The sequence below is a fragment of a genome, unplaced genomic scaffold (genome assembly GCF_019419815.1).
Source record: "Pyrus x bretschneideri cultivar Hongxiangsu unplaced genomic scaffold, Pyrus_bretschneideri_v1 Contig3, whole genome shotgun sequence".
Classification (NCBI taxonomy): domain Eukaryota; kingdom Viridiplantae; phylum Streptophyta; class Magnoliopsida; order Rosales; family Rosaceae; genus Pyrus; species Pyrus x bretschneideri.
Genome location: NW_025999612.1, coordinates 12637370 through 12656740, shown reverse-complemented (window position 1 = coordinate 12656740; position 19371 = coordinate 12637370). Strand labels below are relative to the sequence as shown.

General features: G+C 36.7%; 4 protein-coding genes and 1 non-coding gene across 5 annotated transcripts; 3 read left to right on the top strand and 2 right to left on the bottom strand.

Annotated features, from left to right (window-relative positions):
• Positions 1 to 3976: 3976 nt before the first annotated feature.
• LOC103937802 lies at positions 3977 to 5092 on the top strand. The gene is made up of 2 exons (XM_009347766.3): positions 3977 to 4199; positions 4601 to 5092. Exons 1-2 carry the CDS (start codon positions 3992 to 3994, stop codon positions 4819 to 4821), a joined length of 429 nt encoding a protein of 142 aa, XP_009346041.2. The 5' UTR covers positions 3977 to 3991; the 3' UTR covers positions 4822 to 5092.
• A 686-nt stretch (positions 5093 to 5778) lies between these two features.
• On the top strand, positions 5779 to 8380 carry LOC103937803. The gene is made up of 4 exons (XM_009347767.3): positions 5779 to 6161; positions 6464 to 6859; positions 7196 to 7607; positions 7798 to 8380. The coding sequence occupies exons 1-4, from the start codon at positions 5912 to 5914 to the stop codon at positions 7997 to 7999; spliced, it is 1260 nt and encodes a 419-aa protein (XP_009346042.2). The 5' UTR covers positions 5779 to 5911; the 3' UTR covers positions 8000 to 8380.
• Positions 8381 to 9448: 1068 nt separating this feature from the next.
• TRNAL-CAG lies at positions 9449 to 9529 on the bottom strand. Its single transcript has one exon. It is a non-coding gene; the product is annotated as a tRNA-Leu (tRNA).
• Positions 9530 to 11913: 2384 nt separating this feature from the next.
• LOC103937804 (reticulon-like protein B9) lies at positions 11914 to 13279 on the bottom strand. Its single transcript, XM_009347768.2, has 5 exons — positions 13097 to 13279; positions 12809 to 12989; positions 12558 to 12699; positions 12380 to 12449; positions 11914 to 12247 (listed from the first exon to the last, which is right to left on the bottom strand). Exons 1-5 carry the CDS (start codon positions 13212 to 13214, stop codon positions 12078 to 12080), a joined length of 681 nt encoding a protein of 226 aa, XP_009346043.2. The 5' UTR covers positions 13215 to 13279; the 3' UTR covers positions 11914 to 12077.
• Positions 13280 to 15405: 2126 nt separating this feature from the next.
• On the top strand, positions 15406 to 18486 carry LOC103950679 (L-Ala-D/L-amino acid epimerase). Its single transcript, XM_048589017.1, has 7 exons — positions 15406 to 16038; positions 17078 to 17188; positions 17269 to 17485; positions 17631 to 17964; positions 18091 to 18152; positions 18250 to 18322; positions 18434 to 18486. Coding segments are annotated over exons 1-7 (1152 nt in total). The 5' UTR covers positions 15406 to 15684; the 3' UTR covers positions 18435 to 18486.
• Positions 18487 to 19371: the final 885 nt, after the last annotated feature.

The following is a 19371-nucleotide window of genomic DNA, read 5'->3' as shown; positions in this document are numbered from 1 at the left end:
TTGAGAAAGGGAGTTGCTCTATTTCCTATTATAAAGACATTGAAATGAAATTATAAGGTTGTTACAGTAGTGTTTCTTTTATATTTAATTTTGAATCTCTTTATGTATAACGATTTTTAATCATGATAAAGATTCTATGTATTTTATTTTTTGGATGTGAAATCCTAGCCATTTTGGCTTAGTGCACTAAACTCACTACGTACAACACCACTGGATGTTTGCCTGAATTCCGAGCCTTTCCCAGCCACTAACTCAACATCGTCGTGTATTTAGCTTCTCTTCTTGATGCCAAAATTCGTGACGTTTTGGTTTAAGTTCAGATAATAAAGAATGACTAATTTAAATTAAATTATAACATCGCTCAAATAGAAGTATATATTATAGCAACTTGATTTTTTCAGTTTGCACGATTCATCAACATTCAACAGCTTGCCGCTTATATTATTTTATTTATATAACTAAAAAGCAAGGGATTAATTACCTAATTCGACGAAAATTGTTGTCGAAGATTCTAACCGTGTCCGAGTGCATGCATGGGTCCAAGTCCAACTCCAAACAGACAAAATAGTGGCAAAAAGAAAGATGCTCGCTGTTTCTCCACCATTTCACCACAATTTACGGATTAAAAAGGTTTTGATTTCATTATCTTGTCACGAGGGAAAAAATTTATTAGTTTGTCTTTAAATTTAGTCATGATGAGCCGGGTTGGTTCAGTTGGTAATAGTGTGCTTGTAGTTAATCTTGAATTCAAGTTTGAACTTTGCTGCCAGCATTCTAGTTGGTGTACAATATGTAAAGTTCTACGTCAATTCATACTGGTGGGAGCTGACAAGTGCCACGCGTAAGTCTTCTCAGTTTGAGATTATGGGTATACTCTGACGCTAGTGATGAGAGTAGCTAAACTTTTCCATCATCAAATATTTAGTCATGATTATACATTAATATGCTTTAGCTTTTAAAAGAAAATACTCTAATTTACAAAATAAGATTTTAACTCAATTGCAAAGAAACGGATGTACTGTTGTTCTGGTTTGTTAAACTAACATGCGGCATAATAAGGAGGTCGGGTTGACTTATGTGCTTCGAAAGGATTCTTCAGGGTATATGTGGTGCTTCGACAATAGACAATATTCTTTAACAGCTAACAAATACTTGGTAGTTTCGAGAGTCGATTATGTATAGTTGAACAAAATGTAAATCATATCCATTAAGCATAATTAAGCATTTTTTTAATGTCTAGATTTATGATTAGTCTCATGGTTAATGCATTAGGATCGGAACATTCGGAATAAGCTTTGCTTTATGCTGTAAAAAGAGGGTATCTTTTATTATATTAGGGAAAAATGGTGTGCTCCTCTCAGCAGCAGGTTAATATTTATATGAGTAAGTGTAAAGCACAAGACAAGAGTAGACGCAAAGAAAAGTCAATTGTCAAAGCAGAAATCGGCTTTTAAGGAAAAGCACAAATAAGCTTCTGTGCTCTGTCTGTGGCCATGCTTATTTTTCAACCTTTCGTTGTTTTCAAAAATAGCTTTTAAAATAGCTTTTAAAATAGCATTTTTGGCACTCGGCTACAAGAAACATTTCTTTTGAAGAAAAAAAATTAGCAGGTGGTCAAGTTTTGACAAAACATTTTTAGAAGTTGGAAAAATTTATAGAAAAATTTTAGCATCTTTCTAGTTACAATCCACATGTTAAAAAATGGATTTCTTATGTAATAAGGGGTTTAAATAATAGAAGACAATGTGCTAACTATCTAAATCACTTACAACAGAATAATTGACTACAAGAATAAAACAAACATGAAGGACAAAATTACATTTGAAATTGAGAGTATAAAACTACAAAAGAATTTTCAAAATGTCATATCACTTGTCCGGTAAATAAAAATATCATAATATGAAGATATTTATAAAAGAACATGATGTCATTTCTAACTATTTTTTGTAATTATTATTGTTTTTTTCATAATGAAATAGATTTGAGAACTTTTAATTAATGAGCGATATGAGATTTGGACTCGGATTTCTTTTAATCATGAAAATAAAGTATCATTAAACCGCAGAGTTGTGAATATGTATCAAAACATATAGTTGATACAACTCCTTTTCTTTTTCTTGCCAAGTCACGATAAATTTATGCCCAATTTTACCAAAAGAAAGTAATTTCTAGTCCTATCATGACTATAGCTACCCACCTTGATGACGTGCAATACCAATCTAAGTAGTTTAGGATGTGCTTAAGTGATCCAATTTTACCAAAAGAAAGTAGTTTCTAGTCTTTATCATGATTATAGCTACCCATTCTGATAGCGTGCACTACTAATCCGAGTAATAAAGGATGTGCTTAAGTGATCTCGCACATCAAGCAACGTCAACCAAATTAGAAATCCTTTACCCACTTAGGTTTAGGCTCTATTTACATCATACAATAAATAACTTTAATGTCTTACTTAGTTACAAACCTTCATACCAGGCTTGACAATGGAAATGATTTTCGTGCTCTTTTTTCATACGCATTGTTCTTCTAATGTACATCTTTATTTATTTAGTCTTTGAATTAAATACTTAAATAGAATCCATGAGCAAAAATACATAGAAGGAAAGTGTTATTCATACACCTATTTTTACTTCCACACACTCTTGTTAATTTTTTTGCCATTGATCTTCTCAAATTCATTCGATCTGAGGGCCAAAAATTGATATAGGTGTGTGAGAAGTAAAAATGGATATGCGGATAACACTACCCTACAATGAAACATGCGGAAAAAAAAAAGTCCGAAAATCATTTCCATTATAAAAATGATTTTTTGAAAGCCATATGAACTTATACACATTTTTCAATTTGTCATATAAACTAAAATTTTAAGCAATTTGTAATATCAACTTTCCGAAATCATCAATTTGTCATCTTACCCTAACGTCATTAAGTTTTTCAACCAAATAAGTCATGTGTGTGGCACATGACTTGTGTTCATAATTATTTCTGTCATTTAAACACCACACTTCCTTCTATTAAGTTGTATTCGATCAAAACAATTCTAGGGTTTCTAAAACCACAATTCTAGGGTTTCTATCATTTAGACATTTTGTTAGGGAATTGTTATTGGCATTCCAAAAATCTCATTCTACACTCCAAACTTTCTATATTTGAAAAAAAAAAATACACTTGTGAGGAGTGTAGAATGAGATATTTGGAATGCCACTAACACTACCCTTTTGTTAATGTCAAATTTTTTCAGATGAAGACAATGTTGTGAACTTTAAGCAATCTTTCCTCAGTATTTGGTGTTTTTTTTTTTTTTATTTATCATAATCAATGGAACAATATTTTTGATATGGTAGCAATGAAATGATCATGCATTGCATTCTCGTATGGTTGCTCAAAATGTGCTAAGATACATGAGTGGGTGCGTTCAGTTGGTATGTCACGAAATCGAATTTTATATAGGCTGTGTTATATGAGAAACTGGTTGAGAACTTGTATGGTGCTAGAAATGGAGTTGTGGATGCATATATGTTACTCGAACACAACGATCTGCATGAATACCATTAAACAAAAAATTTAAGGGTTTTACTAAAGAAAAATAAAGAATTTGTAAAAAGATCTTAAAATGATAGAAATAACCCTGAGCACAAGTCATGTGCCTCGCACATGACTTATTGTAGATGAAAAACTTAACGGAGTTAAGATGAGGTGACAAATTGATGATTTTGAAAAGTTAGTATGACAAAATTGCGTAAAATTTTAGTTTCTATGACAAATTAAAAAAGTTGTACAAATTTATATGACATTTCAAAAAAATTTCCTAAAAAAATAGGTTAAAAAAAAAACAAACCCAATATTATGTCCAACTTTCCCACCCAAAGGCCGTAATTCATTTGGGCCTAATGATTCAAATCCGCCGATAGGTCCAGATAACTCCGTCTTCCATTTTATCAGTATTTTCCCGTTTAAACCCAACTCAGAGCGGAAAAAAAAAACCCTTACGATGAAAAGATCCCTGCTTAGAAATGTCTGTCTCTGCGCTCGCACTCGTCTTCTCTCTCCTCCCTGCCACATTCCGATCCCTAAAACCCAACTCGGCCATCCGCTCGCTGCTTCGACTTGGCCCAGACACAGCTTCTACTCGACCGAGTCACCCTCACCCAAGAAAGAGGCTTCCAATGGTGCAGGGGATGATGGTGTCAGTAATGAAGGTAATTAAGATTTTCTGAGAAATATAAATTTTGGGTTTTCTGGGAAACTTTTAGCTTTTAATTATCTGCTATTTCCTGTGAAAGTTTTGGAAATTACAATCGCAATTTGATTGATTTAAAGATGCTATTTTTTTTATATTTTATATTTTAATCACTTGCAGTTTGCAGTATTCATGGCTTGGAAAAAAGTTGGAATTTGTTCGAGTTTCTGGGTTTTTGGGGGTTTTATTATTTTTATTTGATCCGAAATTTTACATAAATTTTGTTTCTCTCGTGTTTTTTTCCAATAAAAGTTCGATCTTGAAGATTAGTAGGACGAAAGATGTTTACTTTTTTGGAGGTTAAATTTAATATTTCAATCATTAGTTTTGATGATTTGGGGTTTGATGATGTGGTTTCAGAGCTGAAAATGCGAATTGATTCCTACTATAGTGGGAATCAGGAGGCATTGCCATCAATCTTTGAAGCAATTCTGAAGAGGCAGTTGGCAGGGAAGGATGAAGAGACCGATGAGAAATTGATGGAAGAGATTCTCGGACACGGGCAGGAGCCGCTGAGTGATATCGAAGATGAGGTTGAAGCTGATGCCGATGAATTCCCCGGCAGCGATTTAGAAATTTGATGACGATTAAAGGTAATGTGATGAAGGAACAAGGATCAAGCACATTGCATTGTGCAGCAGGCAACTGGTGTTCTGTTGTCCCTTTAGAAAAATGTTGTACAAAAGTAGCAAAACCTCTATGGTTTAGTTTCTTCAAATTGTTTCAGTTTTCGGACTCGGATGGTATCTGTTTGTCGATGATCTTAGGTTAAGTTAAATATGTACTTTGCAAATTGGCGAAATCGTTCTGCTTACAGAAAAGAAAAGAAGGAACGAAACTCACTTTTATGCAGCCTGCTATGAACATTTTGTTTAGCTAACTGATTGATCTGATGCACCAGTTTCGAAAGATAGAAAACAGAAACTTGAGTTGATCGCGAATGGCGCGAAATGCACAGAAGGCAGCAAGAAATCCAGTAGAGCTGACCAACTCTATCATCGAGCAGCAAAACAGACATACAAACAATCGACAGAGGTAGCGAAAAACAGACTGCAAAATGAACTCACTTGTAAAATTGAAGATAGCTAGCTAAAGTTGTTAATCAACGACGAGTGAGGGAGGGAGGGAGAGAGCGAGCAACTCACTTGTAAAATTGAAGATAGCTAGCTAAAGTTGTTAATCAACGACGAGCGAGGGAGGGAAGGAGCGAGCGAGTCAATCGACTACAATCCGATTTTGGTATCGTTTGCCACAGACGGCTGCTTCTGGGGCGTGTTCCGGGACAACTTCCCCTCCATTATCCAAGAACAACCTGAAGAAACTGGGCGTGTAATTGTCCAAATAGGTAAATTAGAATGTCAGTTTTGGCAGCCTAGAACCCAATATTGATGCAGACTTGGTTCACTAACCTTTAAATCCATGGATCTTGCCACATCACCGATTAACAGAGCACTTGACGGCAATGCTGACGGAAGTATGAAAGTGAAACGAAAAATAAGGGTACCAAAGTGCCATTTTTGAGAAAACTAAGGTAGTAAGATAAAAATTATTTTATTTTAAAAAATTCATTTTCCAGTTTGGGCAGAGAGGAAAATGAAAGAAAGAAGGCAAAGCATTTTAATGGAAACCCAAAATCCCAACTTTTGATAAACCCTAGAGAGAGAAAGAACCATGAGACGAACTTTGCTGAGCAATCTCTCTCTCTACACTCGCAATCGCCTTCTCTCTCCTCAAACATTCAACCCAAATCCAACCCCCTCACTCGTCCCACTTGCCCGTTCGACTCAGTCCCTGTTCAGCCGGTTCTTCTCCTCGGAGGGCGACTCCTCCGCCGAAAGCCCCAATCCGGCTGCTGATTCGAGCTTGATCCCAACCAAAAAGAAAGATGCTTCCGTCGAAGTCAAGGACGTCAATAACAAAGGTGACCCAACTCTTATTTTTTCAAGTTTTTTATTACCAAAGATTAAAGTTTTGATCTTTTGGATTTTTGGGGTTTTGGGTCTGTAATTTTTTTCCATTCTATCGGAAGAAAGTGTGATTAATTTGATGGAGATTGGATTATTTGGATATTTTGGCTAATTGGGTTTCTGGTTTAGTACCAAGGAGGGACAAATTTATTGAATTTAAGTGACATTTGTAACTATTTTTCTTTTGCCTTCTAAATAGAGATAAGAACGATTGGGTTTGAAATTTTCGTTGTAATTGTCGTTTTTGGTTTTATAGAGCTGAAGGAGCGGATAGATAAATATTTTAAGGGTGATGAGGAGGCGCTTCCGGCCATACTCGAAGCGATTCTGCAGAGGAGATTGGCTGGGAAGCATGAGGAAACGGATGATGAGCTGATAGATGAATTGCAAAAGCAGCCGTTGGATGATGTTAAGGACCAAGAGTTTGAATCGGATTTTGAGGAATTGCACGACACGGATGAAGAGATTGATGACTTGTATAACGCAAAGGATACAGTCATGAAGAGGATGTCAAACGATGAGTACTTCAACATGGATCCCAAGAAGTGGGATGATATTGTTGAGGATGCAATTAAGCATGGGATTATGAAAGATACGAAGGAGTGTGAAGAGATTCTCGAGGATATGCTTAGCTGGGATAAGCTCCTACCAGGTACACACTAATTTTTGCTGGATGTTTGTATGTTGAGCTTTATGACATTTCGGCATCTGCCCACAAAGTGTTCAAATTTACCATTTGTTTTATCCGTTTCGACATGATTGCAGTAGTTGTTTTCTTAGTATCATTATTAATAACATGGCTAGACCCTTGCTCAAAGGGTAATTTTCTGTGCATCCAATTGTTAGCTGTCAAGCATTTTCTTTGCTTATCACAGAGATGAATATTGTACCAAAGTGTTTAAATGTCACCAAAGTTGCTCGTTTTGATTCAAACTTGCATTTTTTTGTTTTGTTTTGAATAATGTGTAATAGAATTTGTCTTCTCCAGATGACATGAAAAGGAAGGTAGAAGAGAAGTTCAATGACTTAGGGGATAAGTGTGAAAGAGGGGAGCTTCAACCTGAAGAAGCTTATGAGTTGTTCAAGGAGTTTGAGGATGAGATTGTCATGGACTATTTGCAGAAGATGGAAGCCGATGGCCCCCCACAATTTGATGAGGCTGATGTGTCTGACAAGAAGGATCTAGCTGACCCACCAGGCGAAGGGCCAATCCTTAGGTGGCAAACACGGGTAGTCTTTGCTCCTGGTGGTGATTCCTGGCATCCCAAGAATAGAAAAGTGAAACTGTCTGTTACAGTGAAAGAACTCGGGCTTTCAAAGCATCAATTCCGTCGGCTCAGAGACTTGGTTGGAAAGCGGTACCATCCAGGGAAAGATGAGCTTACAATTACTAGTGAGAGGTAGGTCAACTGGCAACTGCATGCCCTCTTTCTCTATTATCATTTTCATTATTAATTGGAGTTCTTAGTGGTTGATTGTTGTTTAGAGTGCAGTGCGTGTACCCTAACACCTCCAAGTTCCAACATGGTATTGTTGATTGTGTATTTTATTAGTTAAGCTGAATCAGTGTTTCCGTGATTTCTTGTGAAGGTTTGAACACCGAGAAGAAAATAGAAAGGACTGCCTCAGGACACTTCTTTCCCTCATTGAGGAAGCTGGGAAAGCAAACAAACTGGCTGAGGATGCTCGAGTTTCGTATGTCAAGGAGAGATTAAGAGCAAATCCTGAATTCATGGAGAGGCTGCAGAAGAAGACCATGAGATTGCAAGGAAAGAGTGCATTACCTGCTTGAGATCTTGATTTCCAGCAGCTCAAATAAGTTTCTTGGTCTGGGATGACATTTTCTTGACATTCAGTGTTTTAATTGGTTGACCCCCGCTCTAAGATTATTATTTTGCAATAGAGTCTATACACTCCCAAATGGATATTTGGTGCGCGGATCGGTACATTTTGCTAGTTGCTAATGTTGGAAGCCATTTGCTTTGCCTTCAAGCCCTTGAAATGTTCACATGGATGTATAACTTGTTAAGATCAGTGTTGTTTTGAAGTTTATGTGCAATTCTTTCAAAGATCTTTTTGGTTCGGCGAGCTCTTTCGCTGTTAACTTAAATGTACTACCAATGAGTTGCTTTTTTAACTAATGAGATGGTTAGTGCTACATTATTATTGCTCAGTCCGTTATTACTTGAAATATGCTTTGCGTCTACCAGGACAACAGATTATCCTCGATTTGGAATCCGATTCTTTCGGAGTGAATGGTTTCTGCATCGATGCGTAACGATAGGTTTGAGATAAGATTCTGCTACTTTATGAACAGAAATATCCATCGTTAAAACTTGAAAAAATTCAAGGGAACCTGATCCATCATAGGGTTGAGAAGGTTTCTGTCCTTTTTCCACCCCTCCCTCCCCGTCCTGCAACGGCGTGCAGTTCCCCCTTTTGCTTTGCCTTTCGATATTCTAAGGCAGTTGGTCCTTGACGAATCAAGCACCCCGTAAGGCGTCCGGAGTATATTTCTAGTGCTCTGCGGAGATGATAAAAAGTGAAAAGCTTGCACAGAAAGTAAGACAGAAAAGAGGAAAAAGGAAGAAAAAGAAGACACTGAACAGCAACTTGATAGAACCTTACAAAAGGAGTGACACAGCAAAAAGAAAGCTAGGTTAAACGAATCCTTCGATGTCAAATGAAGCAAGATGAACACTGCAAGGCCTTCGGATTCTCATTCTGTTTCTACTTATACTTCTTCTCATGGACGAAAGGCGAAATGGAGTGAAAAAGCCACGCAGTTTCTCTGCAGCGCCTGTTTGCTGTGCATTTGTTGCCCTTTAACCGTTGTCTGGTGTTGCATCAAGGTACCGTGCAAGGTTGGATCGCAGGCGGCGCAGCACGTAACGCGCTGCGCTTGTGGATCAGCTGGGAAGAGAGTGTACGGATCTTACTCTTCGTTTTCGGACGTTGATTTGGATAGTGTGCCTGGTGAGGCACATGGTGGTATCACATGCTCTAAAACTCCATGGCAACTCAAAAGGTCGGCACTGCAGCAAACAAAACGTTAATTAAAGTTTTAAAATATGTTTAGCTTTATATTCCTGTGTTTTATAAGATTTAGATGCAGTTGTTTGCCATATATTTTATTGTATCAGTAATTTAAAGTTACATTATATTGTTGGTCTTCTGATTTTCATCCTGATGTCGAACATATGATTGAAAATTGGAAAAAAAAAATTGGAAAAAATTGTTTTGTCAAGAATGGGATTCGAACCCATGCCCTTTCGGACCAGTACCTGAAACTGGCGCCTTAGACCAACTCGGCCATCTTGACATTACTGATGAACTCGCGCGTTTATACAATTTATTCAATTGAAATTTTCAATGATTCCTTCACCGTCATTTGGGATTGTAAGCAATTTCTTTTAGCTTCTCATGCACTTCTCTTTATTTCTAGTCATCGAATTAAACAAATCAAGTAGAAACAACATGCAGTAGGAACAAGCATTGTGTGAGAAGTTAAAAACAGTGTATGTTTATCATTTTCATGCTTAAAATTCAAATACTTGTTAACATCTGACATACTTCTCTAAAAATCACTACCATGACCTAAAACATTTTTAAATGTTAAAAAGTATTTTACAAAACCTTTCAAGAAGCAATCTCAAACAAGCTCGCAACAACCCCACCAAAACCTGAAGCCTTTTCAATTGAACACCCTTCAAACTAAACCGACGTTTCTCTTATAGATATGCCTTGTAGTTTCAATCTTCCGCGACGTCAATATTCCCCAACCATCAAAATAATTTTTTTCCCTTTACAAAGCATATATAATTGATGTATCCTACAGCATTCCAGATCATAAGGACAGACTGAGGCAAAATAGCAACGAAAATGATGACCACTGAAACAAAGTTATCAGATGAAGGTGCTTCACTTTTATAATTGTTGAGTAGGGTTACAACGTCAACTGATACAATATTTGAACGGAAATTAAATCTCATATTGTTTCTCTAACTTAATTATCGAAGTTGCAAACCTCTCACACTTTAATGATTACGTATTGTAAGGAGATGAATATTTCATGCACCGCATGCTGCTCCGCAGCCTGCCCATTCACCGCCGTCATACTCTGTATCGGTTGCTGTGGTTTTCTCTTTGGACACACCACCCGCACACGAAAAAACTACGGCGGAGACAACACACAGGCTGAGCAAAGCTGCCCATAACACTAACGAGTTAGCGCCACCACCATCACTAATACCTCTCTCGCTCGATACTCTCACCATCTAATCTTTCAAACTATAATTGTGTGTGAGTGTGTGTGTGTGTTACAGGTTGCTGAATGAAAAGCCCTACGAAAACATCCTTCTCTTTATACATAGGCTTCTTGAATTAATAATAATATATTGTTCTAAAGTCGACATTCCAAGTAGAATTATTTGTTCTTAGTGGGATCTCTGTGTGTGTGTGTGTTTACTTTTGGACTTTTGTACGTGATTTTCCTAATTGGGGTGTTTAAGGTGGTAGAATTGGCAGGCAAAACAGCAGAGCTCAGAGTTTGACACTAAAAATTATGATGGTGGGTTGTTGGGATTGCATTCACATCCCACTCTGGCCTTTTCTGTATTGAAGTTGAATTGTCACTAGGGACAATGACAGCCAAATTGGTTTTGTGTTTTCTATTCTTTAGCGATCTACAGTACACCGATGTATATGATGCTTCTATGAACGGTTAAATTGAACATAAATTCAATTATTATGAATGCATCTCCTACACTAGTAGTGTGTTATGGCGACTAAATTAGAATGTTTGAATCGAAACCAACTATCCACTGCAGTACCATGCACTCCATACATTAGTACAACGGCGAGTGTTCTACACTATGACCTTCTACTGTAAACTGATGAGTGATGCTTTGCTTTTTACGACTGCTAGCTAGATTGGAATGTTTTAATCGAAGCACACAAGTTCCACTGTCTAATGTAATACTAATTTATCCATACACTGATGCATTATAGAACTTCTACTTTATTAGACTGCATGCGCTCAGCACTTCCGTGAAAATTATCATCACCAAATGGCCATCATTTTCCAATATGTACAATAATTTAAGAGAAGATAAATGTATCCTTTCTGAGATTTTGACTGGAGAAGGCTACAACTAGTCCAAATCTATCTAGGTTAATGGTGACCCATTAGAGATTTAAACTGTAATAATTAATCTGCCTTTATCCTGAGATCCATCTGAGCGATCCCCAGGTGTCATATCTAGTCAGCAGTCATGTAATATTATACTTATTAGTGGAGCAGATATTAGAAAGCTTGAGGAAGAAGCACTAGAGTTGGCAAACTAATTCATTGGATTGGTAAACGATATTCGTTAAGATCCATTTAATTTGATATCATCATAATATAGACATGAGATTGGTAGTGGTGATGATGGTATAATGTAAAATCAAACTAAATGGATCTTAATGAATATCCATTAACAAGGCAATGAGTTGATTTGTAACCTCTAAACAACACCATATATATGTATCCAGGTGGGCTTTGCTTCTGCTGCATATCATGCATGCATGTGTCAATAATGTACAGAATGGGACTGCTCATGGCAAATTCGACTTTTTACGGATGGAATTTGATAGACATTTACTCGATCGGGAACATGTTCGGAGCCAGCCAAGAAAATGGGAACCATTTCACAAAGCCTAAAGTGATCAACTAATCAAATGGAACCAATGCTGTAATATTGATATATATACATGTGTATTATACAGTTTTATATATGCACATATATAATGTGTTTTATTTACACAAATCTTCACACAGTGAGTGATAAATGTGTTCCATGGTATGAATAGTCCATGGGATTATAGTTTCATCTGTTTTTCTTGTCTTTCACTGGACCTCTAGGAATTTTGTTGAGAAATTGAGAATCAAACTTTCTGTACGATCTCTTTATCTCTCGGCTGATTTTTCCCGCTAAACGATCAACGTCTTCCTCAAATCGCTCGTAGAGGAATGGTAGCGTTTCCAAGCAGATGAACCCTTCATTTGCAAGCAAACAGAGTGCCAATTAGTTAACCTAATTGAATAAATCACGGATCCGCCCATATACATACACGTATATATACATATATACGTATATATAAAATAGAATAAGGTGACAAAACTTCTTACCCAAGTAAAGAAGATTCAGAAAGCTGAAATAGTTTCCGATCACAGACAAAATATAGAGACAAATGATTGTCTGAAAATGTAAAGAGAATGAGTTGTTAAATCTGTTAATTAGTACCAAGTTTAGTCATTAACCAAAACAGGTAATTGGTTTTTAATTATTCAAAAATTTCCAATATACCAAGAAGAAGAATGGGAAGTCTCTTCCACATGCACTATCAAGAACTCTTGATAAGAAGTGGTTGAATCCTTTATGGACAGTGGAAGCTACTTGTTTGAATGTGTTCTCATGTAATATCATTTGAGGTACCATAGGTGGCGGACTGCATAGATAAATATGTTAATTATTCAATCTAAATAAAACTAATTTAAATTGTTAAGTTGATATCATAAGAGTTAATCAATTAGTAAAAATGAGATCGAGAATGTTACAATTTGAATATTTCTGCAGCCATGCGCCATATGAAGATTACCAACAATGCGGTAATCGAGATATGACAGAGGAGTGTCACGAAATTGTACTCAACAACTTCGAAAAGAAACCAGATTACCGTCATAGCAATTAAAAGCCCAGCTGATACACTTATATTCCTCCACAACAACACATCCGCCACTGCAAAATAAAAGTGAGTAAGTACTACTCTATCACATTTAATTCACGAACATGATTATTAATTAGCAGATCACATGAATGAAGATGATATACAGCGTTACATATACCTTTTCCACCTCCAAGAACATGATATATCGGCCTTTCACGTCCGAAGAGCTTTGCACCGTGGATTACTCCATCGTCATCAGAATCCGACGAATATACTAATCCCGGCCTTCTAGACATACCTTCTCAATTAATTAAACTTAATTATTTGTATGAGTGCTGCTAATTGATGATACATGTTCATCATCACCAAGTTATATATGATCGTGATTCATTAGAGGGGTTCTAAGCTTGGTGGCCAAGTAAGCTTGTATAAAGTAAGGAATGGCTTGGGGAATTGGCTTGAATATTTTTCAAGGTTGCTTTGCATGCCCGCTAGAACAATTGGAAAAGCATAGTACTTGATCTTGTCTTGGATGACTAGTTCTCCTTGACGTTCCACCACGTTCCATGCTAATCGATGCCTCCTACAAACGTTTTTCATCCAACTTTTACAAAGTGATATTCTAAACTAATCTAATTTGCTGAGAAGGAGATTTGTGCTTGAATAAAATAGACGAACATATTGCTCTCATTAACTAGCTTGTACTTTGCATTGTATCTTAAACTAACTTAATTTGTTGCCAAGGACGTTTGTGTTTGAATAAAACAAACAAACATACTGTTTTGACAAACTAGCTCGACTTGCTTTGCGTTAATTAGATTGGCTCTGAATGTAGTTTTTCTACTGTTTTTAGCGAGAGAGAAGGCAAGAAAAAAGCCAAAGCTCTACAACTTTGTAGTTTTTCTACTGTTTTTAGCGAGAGAGAAAGCAAGAAAAAAGCAAAGCTCTACAACTTTGTCGATCAGCAACGTAAATTAGATAATCATTCATTCATATTTTGTCCTTTTGGCAACTTTAACCTAGTAACTATTGTCACTTTTCTTAGAATATGATCCCACGTCAACTTCATACTTAGACACCAATTAATTGATTTGTCTTTTTTCGTTAATTAGAAATTACTTAATAAAATTTAAAACCACTTCTAATCCACAACCACAAAGTAACCTTTGGGCACATCGAAGGGACACTCTTGAGGATAGGAATATTGGATCGATTTCTTATGATTTAGAGTAATGTGTTGATTTGGTATCGAAATTATTACTTAGGTGAAAATTAAGTCGTTAAATTATTTTTAAAATAAAAAAGTTTTTAAACTCATTAAAAGCTGTCAATTCATCCTTATTATAAGATACAAAGTTATTCTATTTAATTTTGCATTACTTTAAATCATGTGATTTGCATTTGAATATGTGATACACTTTGTAGAGTAAATGGACAATTTTTAATGAGTTTAGTAACTTATTTTTTCAAAAAAAATAATAGAGTTAGTTTTAATGGGTAAATTGGTGAAAAAAATAATGGTACTACCCCCAAAAAATATGTCATATGACTTAAATTAAACGAGAAATTGGATACCATAAATTTGAATCTTATATTAGGGATAAAATTGACAATTTATAATGAGTTTAAAGAATTATTTTTTCGAATAAAAAATTTAAGAACTATTCAATAATAATTTAAAGATTAAATTGACAATTTACTCTTTTATTTATGAAAAGAATTAAGAACAATTTCCCGAAAAAGTTATGTTGTAATCCATCACCGATTCTTACATTTTCAAGTACATGCGTCCTTTACCTTTTACCCAGAAAAAGAAAACATTGAACCCAGTACTTGCAACACGTTTTTGTAATGTCAGAATCATTTTGTGGGGCAAGTAAAAAAACTAACTCATCTTCTTCGACCAGGAGTGGGACATGGAGTAGGATTTTTTTTCTCTTTTTTTTCTCCTTTATTTCTCTTTGTTTTTTATTATTCTTATTTGAATAGTTAAGGTTAAGTTACGTCAATATCTTATATTATTTTTTTTTATAAAAAGAGAAAGATAAAATAAAAAATATGAAAAAAGGAAATGAAAAAAGAAGAGGAGAGAATTTTAGACCGTTAGGTATTGACAGATATCCAAATAGAATCAATGATTTTTGTGATAAATACAAAAAGATAAAACATATAAAATTCTAGGATTTTCTGGAGTATGAAAAATTATAGGTGTTTAAATAGTTGGATCCTAACTTTTATAAAATTTTCAATAAAAATCTAAAAACAAATTGAACCGCTCATAATATTTTACTAAGAAAAATAACTTATATAACACTAATTTACCGCAACGAAGAAATCCCGAGTAAACACAGATGCATCCACCAGGACCACCACTTCACAGTCAGCACAGAAAGACACAAGGACAAACTACAAAGAGCACTTCAAATAATTAATAATCGAAACATAAAAAAATTTAAAAAAAATCAAAATTTGAATTAAAAAATTGCTACCAGTCGTATTCAGTATTCTGGTCTGCCGAAGCTCCGTGCAACAACAAGAACAATTTCAAGCAGCTATGCAGATCCTCCTCACAAACCAATCAAAGCCCTCCAGAAGTCCGTGAACCAATAATCCGTGGCTAAAGAGCAAACACCACGAGTCCCTATCGAACGGGATCAATTGGGTTTTCTCTCCACTCACCTACCAACTCTCTGCTCCTCTGCTCCGCTCCTCCTTCCACTCAAAAGCCCAAAAAAACCCAAACCTTTTTCGAGATTCACCCCAAAAATGGCTCTGGTCACCCCCACCACTTTTGGGTTCTACAACCTGCTGGAAACCTTCACGGTGAACGTGCAGAGAGCAGAGAACCGGCCGCTGAACGTGCCGCTGACTGCACCGTTCACGATTGCGACTTCGCGGCTGGAGAGGGTGGAGAATGTGGCCGTGCGGGTTGAGTTGAGTAACGGGTGCGCGGGGTGGGGTGAAACTCCGATCTTGCCCTTTGTGACTGCAGAGGATCAGCAGACAGCCATGGTTAAGGCTAAGGAGGCCTGTGAGTTCTTGCGTCGCAGTCCGGCGATGACGTTGGGTTCGGTTTTGGGGGAGATTGGTGGGATTCTTCCTGGATATGAATTTGCTTCTGTGAGTATATGAGTGGAAAGATTACTTTTTAACGCTTACATGATTGGGTTTTTACTTTTTTTACTGTGATATTGGATAAATTTGCAGTTAAATTTAGCTGGAATTTGGTTATACTAGACATCTTATCTTTTGTTTGTTTGCTGAGAAAATGTAGGGAAAATGTATAGAGGAAGTGAGAGTAGTTGTTAGAGTGAATGGTTTTCCCGGGAAAGTCCTTAACTGAGTTGAGTGTGCCTAGTGGGAGCAAGTTTTTCCTTTGCTTAGACAACTGTCTTTTTTATTGACTTTGTACAAAATTTCGTTTGCTTAAGTCAGCTTTTTGATTGGCTTTTCGATCGTGATCACACGAATCTTATGCAGTTTTTGTTGTAAACCAGCAGAATTCATGTGGCAGTTTGATGTCCTTGTAGGGAAAGTTCTACACTTTTTTATGTGTTTATTTGTTTGTTTTGGTGTTTGAGAAATGAACAACTTTGGTATTGAATTTAGTTGGTATTGGGATGCGAAAATCTTATCTTTGTTTGTTTGCTGAGAAAATGTAGGAAAAAATAGAAGTGGAAGTGAGAGTAGTTGTTAGAGTGAAGGGTTTATTTGTTGGTTTTGGTGTTTGAGTGTTGTATTTTGATTGGATGTGGTGGTTTTGTGAATTGAACAATTTTTGTGTTGAATTTAGTTGGAATTTGGGTATAAAGATCTTATCTTTTGTTTGCTTGCTGAGAAAATGTGGGGAAAAGAATAGAGGAAATGGGAGTAGTGTTAGAGTGATGGTTTTTCCGTGGAAAGTTCACATTTTGCACCCCAACTTGTAACATTTAGGCTTAACTGAGTTGAGTGTGATTAGCGTGAGCAAGTTTAGGCTTTGTAAAAAACTTGGTTTTCTCAAGTCAAGCATAATGTTTGGATTTTCGATCCTGATCACATGAATCATATGCAATTATTGATGAAAATCAGCCGCACCACTTGTTTGTCAATTTGATGTCTTTATGTATAGCATTATTAAGGGTTTTCAAAATCTTATATATTGGTATTCCAATTCAAGGTTAGGGCAGGAGTTGAGATGGCAATTATCGATGCAGTTTCTATGAGTATTGGTGTCCCTTTGTGGAGACTATTTGGTGGAGCTTCAAACACAATAACTACTGATATAACAGTTAAGCTCTTCTTCTAGTAACTCTGGCAGTTAAAATTTGCTTTATACAGTGACATGTGGACTGAACTTTATATGTGCAGATTCCGATTGTTTCTGCAGCTGAAGCTGCTAAATTAGCTTCAAAGTACCGTGAACAAGGATTTAAGACTTTAAAGCTTAAGGTGGGAAAGAATTTGAATTCAGACATAGAAGTCCTTCAAGCTATACGTGATGTTCACCCTGATTGCTATTTTATCTTGGATGCTAACGAAGGATATAACTCCGATGAAGCTATCCAAGTTCTTGAAAAATTACATGGTAAATGATGCAGAGAAGTGAAGTTACTATTATTAGCATGTGTGTCTGCAAACAGAATATTGATTCCCCTTAGAAAAGTCGAAAAAACTCATGTAAAACCCTATAAATGAGTTTCTCAAATATTTTCTTGTTTTTTTACTTCCAGAGGTGGGAGTGAGTCCTCTTCTCTTCGAACAACCAGTTCATAGAGATGATTGGAAAGGCCTTGGAAATGTTTACCACGTTGCGAAAGACAAATATGGAGTATCAGTTGCAGCTGATGAGAGCTGTCGAAGTTTAGCTGATGTTAAGAAAATAGTGGAAGAAAATCTTGCTGATGTAATTAACATTAAACTTGCTAAAGTTGGGGTTGTTCGAGCCCTTGAAATCATCGAGGTAGCAAAGGCAGCGGGATTGGATCTGATGATTGGTGGTATGGTCGAGACTAGACTGGCCATGGGTTTTGCTGGCCATCTTGCTGCTGGCATGGGGTGCTTTAAGTAAATATCATTTTCCTTTCCATAAAAGATAAAATTGTTTGCATTTCCTGCTGGTTTTGTTAGTTTCCTGAAATTCTTTCGCTTTCTATTTCCACATCCATCAGTAAGTGTTTGCATTCTGTACAGGTTTGTTGACCTAGACACGCCTCTGCTGCTATCAGAAGATCCGGTTCTGGGGGGTTACGAAGGTATTGCGATTTCTCTATAACTTTCAAAGCATTTTTCCATCCGTTCATTTATGCTTATCATCGAGCCCTTGATTATGTTTTTTCATTTTGTGGCAAGTTTCGGGTGCGGTTTATAAGTTCAGAAATGCCAGAGGCCATGGTGGATTTCTGCACTGGGACAATATTGATTGGTAAGTCCAAATGTTATCTAATTTTCAGTCGGAGAAATGTTATCGCAAATGTAACTAACAAAGAGTTCATTGTTATCCTTTTTCGCTCTAACCATGTAGCGTTATCTGCAGACACGAAGCTGCCAACCCAACATTTTAAACTCTGAGCAGCATTTGATTCGGGGGGGTGGGTGGGTGGGTGTGGTTTGGTGGGGGACAACTCCCGGTGGTGGAGCTTTTCAAGTGCTGTTGTTTGTTCTCAAGATGAAACATTTGAATTCGTAGATCAGAATAGCATTCGGCATTGCAAATTTCCACGCTATAGCTTAGCTGATTAGTCTGTGTAATTAGGCAATGTGGATCCATTTTTCAGTCTTGTTGATTAGTCTTGTTGTACCTTGAGTAGTCTATCCGATTAGATATTGGTCTTGAATTACGTATGTCATAGTCCGGAAGGAATGCTATTACTGTCGTGATTGCGAAGAGAACTTTGAATCTTGAATAACAATCCTTACACTATTTGAAGAACGTAAATGGCGTATTTTCTACAATTAAAGAGTATATGAAGTTTGGTAGGCTGTTTGGTAGGGGAACCAGAGGCTTCTGCAGAACAAGAACATGAATCATTGAAAGAGCACTTCAATGGACAATGATGCTTCCTCAATTCCAATTCCCATGTACATGAGATTTTACAATGAAAAAATGCAACACGCAAAACGAGGCGACTTCGTGTATGCAGAAAGAAGAGAACCCAGTCGCATGAAAAACGAGGTGAACTTCGTGCATCCAAGACAAGGAGTATTCAACTCACAGAAACAAGGCAGGCTCTATGCATGCACGTAAAACAAGGCGGGCTAGACGCACGAAAAAATGCGGCACGCAATACAAGACATGCTTTGTGCACGCTAAATGAGGCGAACCCGGGTGCACATAAAATGAGGCAGGCTCCACTCACAAAAGGATGAACTTTTATCACGCTAAACAAGGCGGTCTCGGTGCACGAAAAATGCAGCTCACAAAACAAGGCACACTCTGCGCCAGCAAATGAAGGCATGCTCCATTTATAGAAA